A 20,029-nucleotide genomic window follows, 5' to 3' on the forward strand; every position below is an offset into this window, starting at 1 on the left:
CACTCTGATATTATTATTACATTCATCATTTTACTCTATTATTATTAAAAGGATACATAAGGGCATTTACATGGAAGAAGATGAGAATAATGACTTGATCAGAGTTGGACAGTCTTATCTTAAATTAGAGTTTTATGTAAATATTCAGAAACATTTAACCTACCGATGCCTTGATTCATGTAATTTTATTGGTTTCTATTTTTATTTCTGAAATTTACCTCTCTCGGCTTATACTGGAGTCAAGGTTTTCCCTGTTTTATTGTGGTAAAATTAGGCGCCTCGGCTTATATTCAGGTTGGCTTATACTCGAGTATATACGGTAATAATAACAACAAGAGATTGTGCTATTGAATCGCGACCGCAGTCGTGAGGATCCTGTCTGGCAAGGAATGCTACCAATTCATTCAGTTCCCAGATTAGAATTAACTCACCAAATGCAGTTCGATCATTAAATCCTCGTATCGCATAAGCCGTTATTATTAATACCATCATCATCATCATTATTATTATTATTATTATTATTATTATTGACACAACGATGTTGTATGACACAGCAAACAAGATAGACATGCTGGATTTCGTTTCACAAAACCACAAGTCGAACACTTCCCAAGTGTCTAGGACTGTGTGATTATTATTATTATTATTATTATTATTATTATTATTATTATTATTTTCCTGGATGAAGTCTACTAGTACTACTATTATTATTATTGATATTATTATGAGCATTTTATTATGAGTAATATTGATGAAAATAATAGGTTGGACTGGATGTTTCTTGTGGGTCTCTTCCAACTAAGTCTAGGGTGTTGTTGTTGTTGTTGTTGTTCTCGTCCCCTCTTGCAGGCCGTGAACCACCCGCCCAGCTCCAACGGCGAGGGTCCGGAGGGGAGGCCGGGGGTCGGGCCGGATCTTGGGGCGGACCAAGGGGTTGGCGGCGCGCCCCTCCCCACGTCTGCTGCCGAGGTCCCTGAAGAACGTGGTGCCGCTCCACCTGCTCAGCACCACCACCAGACCCAGACGCAGGCCGCCGGCCAGGCCAGACCCCCACCAAGATGGCCGCCCCCACCCCTCCGGTGAGCCCAGACCCCCCCTCCTTCCGGGGTCACCTCGGGAGGCCTGCTTCCTTGGCCGCCTCGTGGAGTAGAGCGCACACTCGACTGACGGGCGCTGTGTTGTGTCTCCCGTGTGCCCTTGCAGCCACAACCTGGTGCAGACGTGCTGGCAGGACAACCCCATGGTGCCCCCCTCCCTCCCTCCCCGAGGATCTCCACCCCACTTCCTGTGAGGCCTCCTTCCTGGACAGCGAGGAGGAGAACAAGCCGCCGGAGATGGAGGAGGACGAGCTGGACTCTGGGAACACGGAGAGCCTCCTCCCGCTGCACCCGGCCTCCGACATGCAGCGGGACGAGACCCTGGGCCTGGAAGAGACGGAACTCTGGGGAGACCCTCGCGTGTGCCCTGGCACGTGGACGGACAGAAGGACAACGGGCGCCTCTCCCTTCGGGCCGAGGGTCTGGCTTTGGCCTCCATTGTCGCCGTCCTTCCCGTCAGAACCGGCTTCTTGGCCTCAGACTTCGGTGGAGGTGGATGCGTGTCCGTGGGGAAGGGGAGAGCGCCGCCTCTCAACTCGCCTCCCTCGGTGGGCCTGGAAGAGAGGGAACTCTGGGGAGCACACCCCTGGCGCCCTGGCACGTGGACGGACAGACAGACGGGGCAGGAAGCACAACGGGCGCCCCCTCCTCTCCGTGCCCCGCTCCGGCCCTCCCTCTCCCCCCGTCCGTCCACAGGGACCTGGCAGAGGAAGACGTCACCGTCCCCATCGGAGGTAACTTGGAATTATTACTATTGATAATAATAATAATGACAAATAGAATAGGAAGAGACCCTTCTGCCATCATGTAGGAAAAGCACTGTGAAAGCCCTCCTGACAGACGGCCACCTAGGTTCTGCTTAATGATAAATAATAATAATAATAGTAGTAATAAACAATAATATTATTTTAATCATATTACTATAAGTAGTATATGATATATTCTTATTAATAATAGTAATAATAACTCTAATATCCTAGGCCCTGATATTCAGAGGCGAATCTCAGAGACTTAATGTGCATGCATTCTGTGTTGTTATGTAAATAATAATAAGTAGTAATAATAAATATACTATTATTGTTATTAATCATATTAATATAATTAATATATGATATTCATAGTTGCATTAATATTAACAATTATATTAAAAATTTGTAATTATGTTATAATATTAATAGTTCCAATAATAATAATAATAATAAAATAACTCTAATATCCTAGGCCCTTGGGAAGAGCCCCATATTCCGTTTTCCTCGCTCAGACTCCGGCATGAGGGACGTCTGTGGGACGGACTCCGAGCGCAAGGGAGGGAAAGGCCTGTTGCCGGTCCGGTGGGAGAGAGAGAGAGAGAGACAGAGAGAGGGAGAGAGAGAGAGGGCTCTTCACGGCCTCCTCGGACCTCTGGTGAGTCACAGAACACACAAGGAAAGCTTGCATGCCAACTGCGACTGTACATCAAAAGTCAGATCTCACACTGAGGCCTTCTCACACTGAGGGCTGTCTCACACTGAGGCCTTCTCACACTGAGGCCTACTCAAACTGAGAGCTCTCTCACACTGAGGCCTTCTCACACTGAGGGCTGTCTCACACTGATGCCTTCTCACACTGAGGCCTACTCAAACTGAGGGCTCTCTCACACTGAGGCCTTCTCACACTGAGGGATGTCTCACACTGAGGCCCTCTCATACTGAGGCCTTCTCATACTGAGGGCTTTCTTATACTGAGGCCTTCTCGCACTGAGGCCTTCTCACACCAAGGCCTACTCAAACTGAGGCCTACTTCACACTGAGGCCTACTCAAACTGAGGGCTCTCTCACACTGAGGCCTTCTCACACTGAGGGCTGTCTCACACTGAGGCCTTCTCACACTGAGGCCCTCTCATACTGAGGCCTTCTCATACTGAGGGCTTTCTCATACTGAGGCCTTCTCACACTGAGGCCTTCTCACACTGAGGCCTACTCTCACTAAGGCCTACTCACACTGAATGCTCTCTCACACTGAGGTCTTCTCACACTGAGGGCTCTCTCACACTGAGGGCTCTCTCACACTGAGGCCTTCTCACAATGAGGCCTTCTCACACTGAGGTCTACTAAGCTCGGGACACACCTGCTTCTCTTGATCTACAGCTTTGGCTGAGCCATTTCCCCCATTTCAACCCTTTCAGTGCTTGACTCACATTGTTGTCATGAGAGATTCCTGGTTAATTCCTGGCCATGTTGGGGGGCAGGAATGGGGAGGGCCGGGTTGGGGGAGGCCTGGGGGGCGGAGGAGGCGGAAGGCGCTTGCGGAGACTCCGTGGCCGCCTCGTGGAGGAGAGCGCACGCTCCATGCCGGGAGGGCCGACTGACGGGCGCTGTGTTGTGTCTCCCGTGTGCCCTTGCAGCCACAACCTCGTGCAGACGTGCTGGCAGGACAACTCCACGGTGCGCCCCTCCCTCCCTCCCTCCCTCCCTCCCCGAGGACCTCCACCCCACTTCCCGTGAGGCCTCCTTCCTGGACAGCGAGGAGGAGAACAAGCCGCCGGAGACGGAGGAGGACGAGCTGGACGCTGAGAACACGGAGAGCCTCCTCCCGCTGGACCCGGCCTCCGACACGCAGCGGGACGAGACCCTGGGCCTGGGAGAGACGGAACTCTGGGGAGACCCTCCCGGGCGCCCTGGCACATGGACGGACGGGGCAAGAAGGACAACGGGCGCCTCTCCCTTCAGGCAGAGGAAGGGTCTGGCTTCGGCCCCGCCTTGGTCCTCGTCCTTCCCGTCAGAACCGGAGGCCGTGGCGTCATGACCTCGGTGGAGGTGGCTTCTTGGCATCAGACCTCGGTGGAGGTGGATGTGTGTACGTGTGGAAGGGGAGAGCGCCTTCCTTCCCTTCCCGAGCGGGCCCTCACGCTGTATCCGGCACATACTCTTCCCTCTCTCTCTCTCTCTCTCTCTCTCGTCTTTGTCTCCCTCTGATCTGAGTCATCGTCTTTTCCTCCATGAGCTCAACCGTGTGAGGTTTCTTGTTTTCTCGATGGAAAAACTCAGTCCGAAAAGGTCCCGATGGGGAACGAGAGAAGGAACATGGCCTTTCCAACGGTTCCTCGGTCTCCCCTTCATGGGATTTCAGTCAGAGAAGGGACAGGAAGGCCAGGCCGGGCGAGGAGGGCGTGTGGGTTTCGGGAGGAACCGGGACGGAACCCGGCAGAAGCGGTGCCCCGAGGCCTCTCTCGGAAGGTCCTTTGGCAAAGCAGGCGGAGCCCCTTCCGTCCCCTCCGGGCCTGGCAAAGGGGGTCTGGGGGAGAACTGGGGGGGGTCCTTGGCAGCGCCCCCCGTGTTTTGGGGCCCGAACCCTCCTTCTCGCCGTGCTTTGAGCTTTCGGGCAAGGGGAGGGTCTCTGCCTTCGTGTTCGGATCCGGAGATGCATGGCGTGCCCCGCCCCCCTCTTTCCCTCCAGGAAAACCCACTTCCGGTCAGAAGATCTGGGTCTGAGTCCGGTTTCCGCCACCGCTTTCCTTGGGGTTCCGGGACTTTGGCCTTGGCGGGGTTTCCGTCTCCGGCTCTTTCCCGGCCTTGGCTCCGGTGGTTGGTTCCATCCCGACCGCCGAAGCCCCGAATCTCCCCTCGATTCCTGAGACCCTCCTTTCCCGCCTGTGATGCTCCTCCGACGGCTGATTCTCTGAGGACGGAAGGCTTGGCAAGGCTTGGTTGGGGAGGAAGCCCGGCCGGAGGGAGAGAGGGGCCCGTTCTTCGGGACCGCCCAACGTTTTCCAAATTCCTGTTAACTGGGAATAAAAGGAGAGTGACTGGAGTGGAGGGTCGATGGAGACGCTTCCTTCCTTGGACAAGAGAAGGACGGAGGGGGCGGCGGAGGGGGAGGGACAGGCACCGCTGGAGGGATTTCCGTTCATTGCGTTTTCTTGTCGTTGCTTCGATATCACGAGCCAAGCCGTGACGTGTTCAGAGAGTCTCTACTGCTCTTTATACAGACATATCTATGTATATATATATATATATATATATATATATAATTTAAAAATTGCTGTGTGTAAATATTGAACTATTAACTGTTTATATTAGGGAAGAAAATTCTGAATAAATTATCCAATTAATATTGTCAGATATGAACGCCTGTCTTGTTTTGCGATGTGTTTATGACAGAACCAATTAGGAAACGGCATTTATTGCCCAGGAACAGAAATCACACCACACCATCAAACCACTCCCGACAGATGGCCATCAGCCTCTGTTCCTGGACCAAATGTGGCACACAGACCTGAGAGGCCAAAATTTAGGGTTAGGGAACTGACCTTCCTTTCTGGGAGTTGTAGTTCACCCACAATTTAGGGAAACTGACCTCCACCGAGGATGGACCAGGACCAAGCTTGACCCAAAGAACCCCCAGGACTAACTCCACCCACTGGAGGGGTTGGAGGGGACTCACTCACCCGAGTGGGAGTTGTAGTTCACCCTACAGCCAGAGAGCACACTCAGCCCCACCCATGATGCATCCAGAGCAGAATTGTCCAACATCACAAACTTTAAGCACTGGCGGAGTTTAGTAAAATGGGATGAAACGAAAAAGCGAGTTTAGTAAAATGGGATGAAACGAAATAGCGAGTTTAGTAAAATGGGATGAAACGAAATAGCGAGTTTAGTAAAATGGGATGAAACGAAATAGCGAGTTTAGTAAAATGGGATGAAAGGAAATAGCGAGTTTAGTAAAATGGGATGAAACAAAATAGCGAGTTTAGTAAAATGGGATGAAAGGAAATAGCGAGTTTAGTAAAATGGGATGAAAGGAAATAGCGAGTTTAGTAAAATGGGATGAAACGAAATAGCGAGTTTAGTAAAATGGGATGAAAGGAAATAGCGAGTTTGGTAAAATGGGATGAAACGAAATAGCGAGTTTAGTAAAATGGGGTGAAACGAAATAGCGAGTTTAGTAAAATGGGATGAAAGGAAATAGCGAGTTTAGTAAAATGGGATGAAACGAAATAGCGAGTTTAGTAAAATGGGATGAAAGGAAATAGCGAGTTTAGTAAAATGGGATGAAGCGAAATAGCGAGTTTAGTAAAATGGGATGAAGCGAAATAGCGAGTGTAATAAAATGGGATGAAACGAAATAGCGAGTTTAGTAAAATGGGATGAAAGGAAATAGCGAGTTTAGTAAAATGGGATGAAACGAAATAGCGAGTTTAGTAAAATGGGATGAAAGGAAATAGCGAGTTTAGTAAAATGGGATGAAACGAAATAGCGAGTTTAGTAAAATGGGATGAAGCGAAATAGCGAGTGTAATAAAATGGGATGAAACGAAATAGCGAGTTTAGTAAAATGGGATGAAACGAAATAGCGAGTTTAGTAAAATGGGATGAAACGAAATAGCGAGTGTAATAAAATGGGATGAAAGGAAATAGCGAGTTTAGTAAAATGGGATGAAACGAAATAGCGAGTTTAGTAAAATGGGATGAAAGGAAATAGCGAGTTTAGTAAAATGGGATGAAACGAAATAGCGAGTTTAGTAAAATGGGATGAAGCGAAATAGCGAGTGTAATAAAATGGGATGAAAGGAAATAGCGAGTTTAGTAAAATGGGATGAAACGAAATAGCGAGTTTAGTAAAATGGGATGAAAGGAAATAGCGAGTTTAGTAAAATGGGATGAAACGAAATAGCGAGTTTAGTAAAATGGGATGAAGCGAAATAGCGAGTGTAATAAAATGGGATGAAACTAAATAGCGAGTTTAGTAAAATGGGATGAAACGAAATAGCGAGTTTAGTAAAATGGGATGAAACGAAATAGCGAGTTTAGTAAAATGGGATGAAACGAAATAGCGAGTTTAGTAAAATGGGATGAAAGGAAATAGCGAGTTTAGTAAAATGGGATGAAACGAAATAGCGAGTTTAGTAAAATGGGATGAAAGGAAATAGCGAGTTTAGTAAAATGGGATGAAAGGAAATAGCGAGTTTAGTAAAATGGGATGAAACGAAATAGCGAGTTTAGTAAAATGGGATGAAAGGAAATAGCGAGTTTGGTAAAATGGGATGAAACGAAATAGCGAGTTTAGTAAAATGGGGTGAAACGAAATAGCGAGTTTAGTAAAATGGGATGAAAGGAAATAGCGAGTTTAGTAAAATGGGATGAAACGAAATAGCGAGTTTAGTAAAATGGGATGAAAGGAAATAGCGAGTTTAGTAAAATGGGATGAAGCGAAATAGCGAGTTTAGTAAAATGGGATGAAAGGAAATAGCGAGTTTAGTAAAATGGGATGAAACGAAATAGCGAGTTTAGTAAAATGGGATGAAGCGAAATAGCGAGTGTAATAAAATGGGATGAAAGGAAATAGCGAGTTTGGTAAAATGGGATGAAAGGAAATAGCGAGTTTAGTAAAATGGGATGAAAGGAAATAGTGAGTTTGGTAAAATGGGATGAAACGAAATAGCGAGTTTAGTAAAATGGGATGAAACGAAATAGCAAGTTTGGTAAAATGGGATGAAATGACGAGTGAGAAGCAGGGCGAGTGGAGTGACGAGCTGAAAAAACTCGGAGAATTTCGGTCTGCCCATCGGCACGAGGAACGGGCATCTCCGGCTTTTCCCGTCATGGATGCCCGTGCCCGTTCTCCCCAGAAACAAGGCCAGACCATCTGGACATCGGCTCCCCGTCGGTGGTGACAACCTGGCCCATGTCCCAGAAGCATTCTCTCCTGACGTTTCACCCACATCTATGGCAGGCATCCTCAGAGGTTGTGAGGTCTGTTGGAACCGAGGCAAGTGGGGTTTGTATCTCTGTGGGAGGTGCTGATGTGACACCTCCAAGGTCATGACTGCATGGAGCGCCATTACCTTCCTGCCGGAGCAGTACCTATTGCTCTACCCACACTCTGGGGGTTGGTGCTCATCTCCATTCCTAAGCCAAGGAGCCGGTGTTGTCTATAGACACCTCCAAGATCATGTGGCCACTGGCATGACTGCATGGAGCGCCATTACCTTCCCGCCAATAGGAGCAGTACCCATTGCTCTACTCGCATTTGCATGTTTCCGAACTGCTAGGTTGGCAGAAGCTGGGGCTAACAGCAGGAGCTCACTCGGCTCCCCAATTTCAGCAGCTCAGTGCTTTAACCCATTAAACCACCGGGGGCACCCTATACATACATACATGCCTAGAGTTCATGGCTGCTGAAAGCCAGTTGTATGTGGTTGTATTTTGTGATCTGTCGGCAGAGGGAAGCAAAGATCTGCCAATCTATTTCTTCCCAAGCTTAAAGACACAGTGCACAACACAGCATTCTTATCTCATATAGATATAGATATGTAGATATAGATATAGATAGATATATAGATAGATATCTATGTATATAATGAAAGTCAGTGTTTGTATGTTTGTATGTGGCAGCTTTCTGATTGGCCGCCACTTCCACAGGCCACTGTGACCGCCAGGAATGACGGACATGGCCCAAACTTGGCACACTTAACCCCCACGATGCACTTTATGGCCTGGTGCTGTTTGTGGGAGGATGGACCACGGATGATGGGATTTGCAGTACTTTGAAACACTTCGACTCCCACAGACCACTGCAATGCCCACCAGTGACGGAAATGGACCAAACTTGGCACATAGAACCGCCATGACCCCCTTTACGTCCTGGTGCAGATTGGGGAAAATTGGACCATGGATGATGGGATTTGCAGTACCTTCACTCGCTTCCTGAGACTACTGCAACTACCAGGAATGACAGAATTGGACCAAACGTGGCACACATTTCCCAAATGACACCCTTTACATTCTGCACCACTTTGCGAGAGGATGGACCAAGGATGATGGGATGTGTAGTACTTTAAAACACTTTGTCTCTGACAGACCATTGTTATTCTAATGACGGATCAGGATCAAACTTGGCACACATACCCCCCCCCCCCCAAAAAAAAAATGACTCCCTTTACATCCTGGTGCAGATTGGGGAAAATTGGACCATGGATGATGGGATTTGCAGTATCTTCACTCACTTCCTGAGACTACTGCGACTACCAGAAATGATAGAATTGGACCAAATGTGGCACACAGAGCACCCATGACCCACTCTATACCCTGATGCAGATTGGAGGAGGATGGCCCAGGGACGATGGGAATTGCAATACCTTCACTCACTTCAAGAGACCACGAAGGCCCCCACCAATGACTGATCACGACCAAACTTGGCACGCAGAACCCCGATGACCCACTGTACACCCTGGTACAGATTGGAGAAGGATGGACCATGGATGATGGGACTTGCAGTACTTTCACTCACTTCCTGAGACCACTGCAACCCCCACCAATGACTGATCAAGACCAAACTTGGCACGCAGAGCACCCATGACCCACTCTACACCCTGATGCAGATTGGAGGAGGATGGACCATGGATGATGGGACTTGCAATACCTTCACTCACTTCAAGAGACCACTAAGACCCTCACCAATGACTGATCAAGACCAAACTTGGCACATAGAGCCCCCATGTCCTACTCTACACCTGGGTGCTGTTTGGAAGGGGATGGATCATGGACAATGGGACTTGCAATACCTTCACTGGCTTCCTGAGAGCACTGCGACTCCCACCAACGACGGATCAGTACCAAACTTGGTACACAGAGGCCCCATTACCCACTCTACATCCTGGTGTGGTTTGGAAGAGTTTGGACCATGGATGATGGGACTTGCAGTATCTTCACTCACTTCCTGAGACCACTGCAACTCCCACCAATGTCTGATCAAGACCAAACTTGACACATACAGTCCCCATGACCTACTATACATCCTGGCGCTGTTTGGAGTGGGATGGACCATCGATGATAGGACTTGCATATGGGAGTTGTAGTTCACCCACACCCACTGAACCCAGCTGACATTAGATCTTGGAACACAGGCAAACAATGCCTTTCCAAGCTTTTATATATATATATATAGAGCCTGATTGCAACATAGTCCTAAGGCTGAAAACAACAAGAGAACTTCATATTACCACTGATCAAAACTTAACTAAAATAGCAACTTTTGAGTCATTTTAGGCCATTCAGAGAGAGCCAACGTGGCGTTGTGGTTTGGGAACCGGGTTCGAATCCTCTCCCTGACTGTGGAAACTCACTTTGGGCACGTCAAGCTCTCTCTCAGCTTCGGAATAAACACTGTAGGGTTAATGTAGTTCGGCCTCACGTGAATTCCCGTGGCTCAATGCGATGGAATGCTGGGAGTTGTAGTTTGGAGAGACCTCGTGAAACCACAGCTCCAAAGATCATGTTGTGTTAAAGTGCTGCCAAATCGCACTCATTGCACCCAGGGAAGGACAAAAAAAAAAACTTGTGAAACTACAACTCTAAGGATAAAGTTGCATGAAAGTCCCCTATGGGTGAGGAGGGCGGGATATAAGCATAATAATAATAATAATAATAATAATAATAATAATAATAATAATAATAATAATAAATGAAAGTGATGGCAAACTGCCTCCAAAGATCTTGTGAAACTACAACTCTAAGGATAAAGTTGCATGAAAGTCCCCAATGGGTGATGAGGGCGGGATATAAGCATTGTAATAATAATAATAATAATAATAATTTGGAAACAATAGACATTGACAAAATTACAATCTGCCAGCTGCAAAAGGCCACCCTACTGGGATCTGCACGCAACATCCGAAAATACATCACACAGTCCTAGACACTTGGGAAGTGTTCAACTTGTGATTTTGTGATATGAAATCCAGCATATCTGTCTTGTTTGCTGTGTCATAATAAAATAATAATAATAATAATAATAATAATAATAATAATAATAATAATAATAATAATAATAAATGAAAGTGATGGCAAACTGCCTCCAAAGACCTTGTGGAACTACAACTCTAAGGATAAAGTTGCATGAAAGTCCCCAATGGGTGAGAAGGGCGGGATATAAGCATTGTAATAATAATAATAATAATAATAATAATAATAATAATAATAATAAATGAAAGTGATGGCAAACTGCCTCCAAAGACCTTGTGGAACTACAACTCTAAGGATAAAGTTGCATGAAAGTCCCCAATGGGTGAGAAGGGCGGGATATAAGCATTGTAATAATAATAATAATAATAATAATAATAATAATAAATGAAAGTGATGGCAAACTGCCTCCAAAGACCTTGTGGAACTACAACTCTAAGGATAAAGTTGCATGAAAGTCCCCAATGGGTGAGAAGGGCGGGATATAAGCATTGTAATAATAATAATAATAATAATAATAATAATAATAAATGAAAGTGATGGCAAACTGCCTCCAAAGACCTTGTGGAACTACAACTCTAAGGATAAAGTTGCATGAAAGTCCCCAATGGGTGAGAAGGGCGGGATATAAGCATTGTAATAATAATAATAATAGTAATAATAATAATAATAATAATAAATGAAAGTGATGGCAAACTGCCTCCAATTCTACGGACAACCAAAGAAGGACAAAGACCTTGTGAAACTACAACTCTAAGGATAATATTTGCATGAAAGTGGTGCCAAACCCATAGATCGATGCACCTGAAAACCCTACAACTCCACGTATCTAGAGCCGTCCAAAAAAGAGGCCGCCGAAAACAACAACTTCCTCCCGAGCCGAGGGACTCGCACCCGCAACCCAGCCTTTTTCCTGTGTCTTGTTGTCGCGGCTGCTTCTTCTTTTTCGCTGTCGTCGCTGCCAGGAAATCATGTGCCTCCGGCGCGTGTGAGGCCTTGTGTGGATGGCCAAGTGGGGAACCTTCGTCGGCGACTCCGGCCGGGTTCTGGGTTCGAGACGTTGACCATGTTTTCAAGGAAGAAGCGCGACTTGATGAAGACGCCGTCCATCTCCAAGAAGGGCCGGGCGGCCAGCCCCGTGCCACACGCGGCCACGATGGCGGTGAGTGTCTTCCGACGGCTCCGATGCCTGCATATGTGGCAGGCATCCTCAGAGGTTTGTTCAGAGGTCTGTTGGAAATGAGGCAAGTGGAATGTGTATATCTATCACTGGGTTGTTATGAGTCCTTCGGCCTGTTTGGCCATGTTACATTGGGATTTGCTCCTAACATTTAGCCTGCATATGTGGCAGGCATCCTCAAAAGTTCGTTCAGAGGTCTGTTAGAAATGAGGCAAGTGGAGTGTGTATATATAGTCTTTTGGGCTGTCCGGCCATGTTCCATTGGGATTCGCTCCTAACGTTTAGCCTGCCTATGTGGCAGGCATCCTCAGAGGTTCGTTCAGAGGTCTGTTGGAAATGAGGCAAGTGGAGTGTGTATATATATCACAGGGTTGTTGTGAGTCCTTCGGTCTGTCCGGCCATGTTACATTGGGATTTGCTCCTAACATTTAGCCTGCATATTTATTTATTTATTTATTTATTTATTTATTTTTCAAATTTATATGCCGCCACTCCCCTAGGGCTCGGAGCGGCTTACAAGATATGTGGCAGGTATCCTCAGAAGTTAGTTCAGAGGTCTGTTGGAAATGAGGCAAGTGGAGTGTGTATATATATCACTGTGTTGTTCTGAGTCCTTCGGTCTGTCCGGCCATGTTCCAATGGGATTCGCTCCTGACGTTTAGCCTGCATATGTGGCACGCATCCTCAGAAGTTTGTTCAGAGGTCTGTTGGAAATGAGGCAAGTGGAGTGTGTATATATATCACTGGGTTGTTGTGAGTCCTTCGGGCTGTCCAGCCATGTTACATTGGGATTCGCTCCTAACGTTTAGCCTGCATATGTGGCACGCATCCTCAGAAGTTCGTTCAGAGGTCTGTTGGAAATGAGGCAAGTGGAGTGTGTATATATATCACTGGGTTGTTGTGAGTCCTTCGGTCTGTCCGGCCATGTTCCAATGGGATTCGCTCCTGACGTTTAGCCTGCATATGTGGCACGCATCCTCAGAAGTTTGTTCAGAGGTCTGTTGGAAATGAGGCAAGTGGAGTGTGTATATATATCACTGGGTTGTTGTGAGTCCTTCTGGCTGTCTGGCCATGTTACAGTGGGATTCTCTCCTAACGTTTAGCCTGCATATGTGGCACGCATCCTCAGAGGTTCGTTCAGAGGTCTGTTAGAAATGAGGCAAGTGGAGTGTGTATATATATCACTGGGTTGTTGTGAGTCCTTCGGGCTGTCTGGCCATGTTACAGTGGGATTCTCTCCTAACGTTTAGCCTGCATATGTGGCACGCATCCTCAGAGGTTCGTTCAGAGGTCTGTTAGAAATGAGGCAAGTGGAGTGTGTATATATATCACTGGGTTGTTGTGAGTCCTTCGGGCTGTCTGGCCATGTTACAGTGGGATTCTCTCCTAACGTTTAGCCTGCATATATGGCACGCATCCTCAGAGGTATGTTGGAAATGAGGCAAGCGGAGTGTGTATATATATCACAGTGTTGTTGTGAGTCTTTTGGGCTGTCCGGCCATGTTCCAGTAGGATTCGCTCCTAACGTTTAGACTGTATATGTTGCAGTCATCCTCAGAAGTTCGTTCAGAAGTCTGTTGGAAATGAGGCAAGTGGAGTGTGTGTGTGTGTGTGTATCTGGCTTGTTGCGAGTCTTTCGGGCTGTCCAACCATGTTCCTAACATTTAGTCTGCATATGTGGCAGGCGTCCTAAGAGGTTTGTTCAGAGGTCTGTTGGAAATGAGGCAAGTGAAGTCTGTGTGTGTGTGTGTGTGTGTGTGTGTGTGTGTGTGTGTGTATATACATGGCTTGTTGTGAGTCTTTCGGGCTGTCCAACCATGTTCCTAACATTTAGCCTGCATATGTGGCAGGCGTCCTAAGAAGTTTGTTCAGAGGTCTGTTGGAAATGAGACAAGTGGAGTGTGTGTGTGTGTGTGTGTGTGTGTGTATCTGGCTTGTTGTGAGTTTTATGGATTGTCTGGCCACGTTCCTGTGGGATTTGCTCCTAACATTTAGCCTGCATATGTGGCAGGCATCCTCAAAGGTTTGTTCAAAGGTCTGTTAGAAATGAGGCAAGTGGAGTGTGTATATATATCACAGGGTTGTTGTGAGTCTTTTGGGCTGTCCGGCCATGTTCCAGTAGGATTCGCTCCTAACGTTTAGACTGTATATGTTGCAGTCATCCTCAGAAGTTCGTTCAGAAGTCTGTTGGAAATGAGGCAAGTGGAGTGTGTGTGCGTGTGTGTATATATATATACATATGGCTTGTTGTGAGTCTTTCGGGCTGTCCAACCATGTTCCTAACATTTAGCCTGCATATGTGGCAGGCGTCCTAAGAAGTTTGTTCAGAGGTCTGTTGGAAATGAGGCAAGTGGAGTGTGTGCGTGTGTGTGTGTGTGTGTATCTGGCTTGTTGTGAGTTTTATGGATTGTCTGGCCACGGTCCTGTGGGATTTGCTCCTAACGTTGATGTTCATCCAGTTGTCACAGCTCACCAGGTGCCCGTTGTAGGTCTCTCCATTTTTGAGCTCCACCAGCTGGAACGACAGGGCGGATCACAAAACACGTATACGGTAAACATTCAATGCCAATTATAACAGACCAGACAGACATCAGATAGAGATATATATATAATTAAATTATATTTTATATATTACATGCAATATAACTAATAATACTGCAGTATAGTGGTCTAGTATAATATAGTACTATACAATGCTAATGTTGTGCTATGCTAATAATATCTTGTATGTACATATAATATTGATCATAATATTGTCATACTATATAATCTAATAATAATACAATATAATAATACAATAATATATATTATTATTATATATATATTACATGTAATATTATTAATAATATTGCAGTACAGTGGGATAGTACAATATAATAATATATGATACTAATATTGTGTTATGCTAATATATTGTATGTACATATAATACTGATCATAAAAATGTAATACTATATAATACTAATAATAATACAATAATGATATACAGTAGAGTCTCACTTATCCAACATTCGCTTATCCAACGTTCTGGATTATCCAACGCATTTTTGTAGTCAATGTTTTCAATACATCGTGATATTTGAGTGCTAAATTTGTAAATAAAGTAATTACTACATAGCATTACTGCATATTGAACTACTTTTTCTGTCAAATTTGTTGTATAACATGATGTCTTGGTGCTTAATTTGTAAAATCAGAACCTAATTTGATGTTTAATAGGCTTTTCCTTAATCTCTCCTTATTATCCAACATATTCGCTTATCCAACGTTCTGCCGGCCCGTTTATGTTGGATAAGTGAGACTCTAAAGTATATTACATGTAATATTATTAATAATATTGCAGTATGGTGGTATAGTACAATGTAGCAATATATAATACTAATATTGTGCTATGCTAATATTTTGTATGTACATATAATACTGATCATAATATTGTAATACTATATAATACTAATAATAATACAATATAATATATAATTATATATATATATATATCACATGTAATATTACTAATAATATTGCAGTATGGTGGTATAGTACAATACAGTAATATATAATACTAATATTGTGCAATGCTAATATATTGTATGCACGTATAATATTGATCATAGTAGTGTAATACTATATACTATTAAGAAGAATAGAATGTAATAATATAATAATTATATATATTACATGTAACATTACTAATAATATTGCAATATGGTGGTATAGTACAATATAGTAATATAGGATACTAATATTGTGCTATGCTCATAATATAATATATTGTATGTATATATATCAGTCGGAAAAGTCCCACATCTGGTCACATGGTCTGTAGTTCCCTCCCACAACCTCAAACAACATAGAGTTAAGGGAAAGCTGCATATCAAAATATACACACACTATAGTAAGCAATTTGAATTACTGTATATACTCAAGTATAAACCTAGTTTTTCAGCCCTTTTTTTAAGACTGAGAAAGCCCCCCTCGGATTATACTCGGGTGAGGGTCCTGGTTGGCTTTTATTTGGGTCAGCTTATACTCGAGAATATATAGTACATTTATTATTTTTCTCTATTATTATTGGTATGATTACATTTATTGTTTTTCTTTATTATTGTTGCTACTATTACATTTATTTTACTCTATTTTATTCTTTCACTCTGATCTTATTATTATTATTATTGCATTTATTATTTTACTCTATTTATTGTTGTATTATTTTCCTGTATTTATTATTATTATTATTACATGCATTATTTTACTCTATTATTATTAAAAGGATACATAAGCACATTTACATCGAAGAAGATGAGAATAATGATTGGATCAGAGTTGGACAGTCTTATCTTAAATTTGAGCTTTATGTGAATATTAAAAAACATTTAACCTACCGATGCCTCAATTAATGTAATTTTATTGGTATCTATTTTTATTTCTGAAATTTCCCACCCTCGGCTTATAATGGAGTCAATGTTTTCCCAGTTTTTTTTGTGGTCAAATTAGGTGCCTCGGCTTATATTTGGGTCGGCTTATACTCGAGTATATACGGTATATACATAACAAGTAACTAGTATAGGAGGCTTGTAGAAGATTGCAAAAATAATGTGTCAACATTCACGTCAAATGCCAAAGAGCAGAAACTCAGCAGAAGATAATAGGGTTGTTTTTTTTCCACTAAAGCCATGGAACATACTACAGTAGAGTCTCACTTATCCAACATAAACGGGACGGCAGAATGTTGGATAAGCGAATATGTTGGATAATAAGGAGGCATTAAGGAAAAGCCTATTAAACATCAAATTAGGTTATGATTTTACAAATGAAGCACCAAAACATCATGTTATACAACAAATTTGACAGAAAAAGTAGTTCAATACGCAGTAATGCTACGTAGTAATTACTGTATTTACGAACTTAGCACCAAAATATCACGATGTATTGAAAACATTGACTACAAAAATGCATTGGATAATCCAGAACATTGGATAAGCGAGTGTTGGATAAGTGAGACTCTACTGTAGTTCAATACGTAGTAATGCTATGTAGTAATTACTGTATTTATGAATTTAGCACCAAAATATCATGATGTATTGAAAACATTGACTACAAAAATGCATTGGATAATCCAGAACGTTGGATAAGCGAGTGTTGGATAAGTGAGACTCTACTGTAGTTCAATACGCAGTAATGCTATGTAGTAATTACTGTATTTACGAACTTAGCACCAAAATATCACGATGTATTGAAAACATTGACTACAAAAATGCATTGGATAATCCAGAACGTTGGATAAGTGAGACTCTACTGTAGTTCAATACATAGTAATGCTACATAGTAATTACTGTATTTACGAATTTTATCATATGTATTGAAAACATTGACTACAAAAATGCGTTGAATAATCCAGAACGTTGAATAAGCGAGTGTTGGATAAGTGAGACTCTACTGTATTAATTAAAAATACATATATTAGTATGAAATCAAATGTGTTGTTCAAATTATTATTATTATTATTATTCTGCAATTTGTGGGTAAATAATAATAATAATTATTTTTATACCCTGCCTCCATCTCCCTGCAGGGACTTGGGGCGGCTGACATGGTTCCAAACCCAAATAACCACAATAAAACAGGATAAAATACATACAAAACAAAACAAAAGAATGGTGTTTGTTGATTTTAATACAGAGGGTTTGAGGAGGGGGAAACGCTGCTGGGATTGTGGCAGGACTGTGCGCTCACTCACCATGGGGTGGTTCTGGGCCGTCTTCAGCAGCGATAGCGGGAGCTGAAAGAGGGAGGAAAAATACAGCGTTGGAGTGTTTGAGCATCAAGCCAGGATAATAAGCCTCTACTACAGGTCTACTAGAGCCTCCGGTGGCGCAGTGGATTGAACACTGAGCTGCTGAACTTGCTGACTGAAAGGTTGGAGGTTCAAATCCGGGGAGCGGAGTGAGCTCCCACTGTTAACCCCAGCTTCTACAAACCTAGCAATTCGAAAATATGCCAATGTGAGTAGATCAATAGGTACCGCTCTGGTGGGAAGGTAACGGCATGGCTGTGACTCCACATTTGCATGGAGTTAATGATGTGGCAGGGGGACAAGCTGCCTTTTGCTGCAAGAGGCAGATAATAATAATAATAATAATAATAATAATAATAATAATAATAAAACTTTATTTATACCCCGCCACCATCTCCCCAATGGGGACTCGGGGCGGCTTACATGGGGCCATGCCCAAGACAATACAATATAACCATAACATAATACAATTAAATAATACATTACATAAAATAAACAGTACAACATAAGATCGAAACAGCAATATAACAAGAGCGGGCCGCATGAACACTACATTTAAAAACTAGATTAAAAATTAAAACTCTGGGTGAGAAAGATTATGGAACTCAAGATCCAAAAGTCCGCTCTTATGGAATCAGTGACGTGGTAGGGGAACAAGTTTTATTTATTTCTTTCGTGTCAAAAGCATTGCGTAATAAATACATATAGTAGAATGTTGGATAAGCGAATATGTTGGATAATAAGGAGAGATTAAGGAGAAGCCTATTAAACATCAAATACATATAGTAATGATAATATTATAACGTAATACAATATAATTATAATAATACACTATTACAATGGTATATTTATATTACAAGCAATTTTGCTAATAATATCTCAATATAGTGGTATAGTACAATATAGTAATAAATTGTGTTTTGCTAATAATATATTGTATATACATATAGTAATGATAATATTATAATGTAATACAATATAATAATACACTATTATAATTGTGTATTTATATTACATGTAATATTGCTAATAATATTACAATATAGTGGTATAGTACAATATACTAATATATAATGCTTATATTCTGCTATGCTAATAATATAATATATTGTATATACATACAGTAATGATAATATTATAATGTAATACAATATAATAATAATAATAATACACTATTATAATGGTATATTTATATTACAAGCAATTTTGCTAATAATATCTCAATATAGTGGTATAGTACAATAAAGTAATAAATTGTGTTTTGCTAATAATATATATTGTATATACATAAAGTAATGATAATATTACAACGTAATACAATATAATAATAATACACTATTATAATTGTATATTTATATTACATGCGATATTGCTAATAATATTTCAATATAGTGGTACAGTACAATATACTAATATATAATGCTTATATTCTGCTATACTAATAATATAATATATTGTATATACATACAGTAATGATAATATTATAATGTAATACAATATAATAATAATAATAATACACTATTATAATTACATGTAATAATACAAATAATATTACAATATAGTGGTATAGTACAATATAGCAATAAATTGTGTTTTGCTAATAATATACATAAAGTAATGATAATATTATAATGTAATATAATATAATAATAATACACTATTATAATGGTATATTTATATTACATGCAATATTGCTAATAATATTACAATATAGTGGTATAGTACAATATAGTAATATATAATGCTTCTATTGTGCTATAGTAATGATAATATTATAATGTAATACAATATAATAATACACTTTTATAATTCTGTATTTATATTACATGCAATATTGCTAATAATATCTCAATATAGTGGTATAGTACAATATAGTAATAAGGTGCTATGCTAATAATATATTGTATATACGTATAGTAATGATAATATTATAATGTAATACAATATAATAATACACTATTATAATTGTGTATTTATGTTACATGTAATATTGTTAATAATATAATATAGTGGTATAGTACAATATAGTAATACATAATGCTTCTATTGTGCTATAGTAATGACAGTATTATAATGTAATACAATATAATAATAATACACTATTATAATTGTATATTTATATTACATGCAATATTGCTAATAATATTTCAATATAGTGGTATAGTACAATATAGCAATAAATTGTGTTCTGCTAATAATATACATAAAGTAATGATAATATTATAATGTAATATAATACAATA

The 20,029-nt window shown here is 41.8% G+C and overlaps 1 protein-coding gene and 1 long non-coding RNA gene across 3 annotated transcripts in view; one reads left to right on the top strand and one right to left on the bottom strand.

Annotated features, from left to right (window-relative positions):
- Positions 1-866: 866 nt before the first annotated feature.
- Positions 867-5,172, top strand: LOC134293259 (uncharacterized). Of its 2 annotated transcripts, none has more exons than XM_062960342.1 (3): positions 867-1,831; positions 2,319-2,501; positions 3,481-5,172. In XM_062960342.1, exons 1-3 carry the CDS (start codon positions 1,594-1,596, stop codon positions 3,879-3,881), a joined length of 822 nt encoding a protein of 273 aa, XP_062816412.1. In that variant the 5' UTR covers positions 867-1,593; the 3' UTR covers positions 3,882-5,172. The 2 variants fall into 2 exon arrangements, with proteins under 2 accessions (XP_062816412.1, XP_062816410.1); XM_062960340.1 differs by having other exon boundaries at positions 869-1,831.
- Positions 5,173-12,475: 7,303 nt separating this feature from the next.
- Positions 12,476-20,029, bottom strand: part of LOC134293261 (uncharacterized) — a 17,404-nt gene continuing 9,850 nt past the window's right edge. The window contains exons 3-4 of the long non-coding RNA XR_010000279.1: positions 17,730-17,771; positions 12,476-14,510 (exon numbers count right to left, since the gene is read on the bottom strand). This is a non-coding gene — a long non-coding RNA (uncharacterized LOC134293261). The remainder of the gene's footprint in view (positions 14,511-17,729; positions 17,772-20,029) is intronic.

Source organism: Anolis carolinensis, unplaced genomic scaffold (assembly GCF_035594765.1).
Source record: "Anolis carolinensis isolate JA03-04 unplaced genomic scaffold, rAnoCar3.1.pri scaffold_7, whole genome shotgun sequence".
Taxonomy (NCBI): Eukaryota; Metazoa; Chordata; class Lepidosauria; order Squamata; family Dactyloidae; genus Anolis; species Anolis carolinensis.

Bases quoted from the DNA above. Each gene is read 5' to 3' on its own strand.
- LOC134293259 (XM_062960340.1), top strand. From the start codon at position 3,927: ATGTGTGTACGTGTGGAAGGGGAGAGCGCCTTCCTTCCCTTCCCGAGC.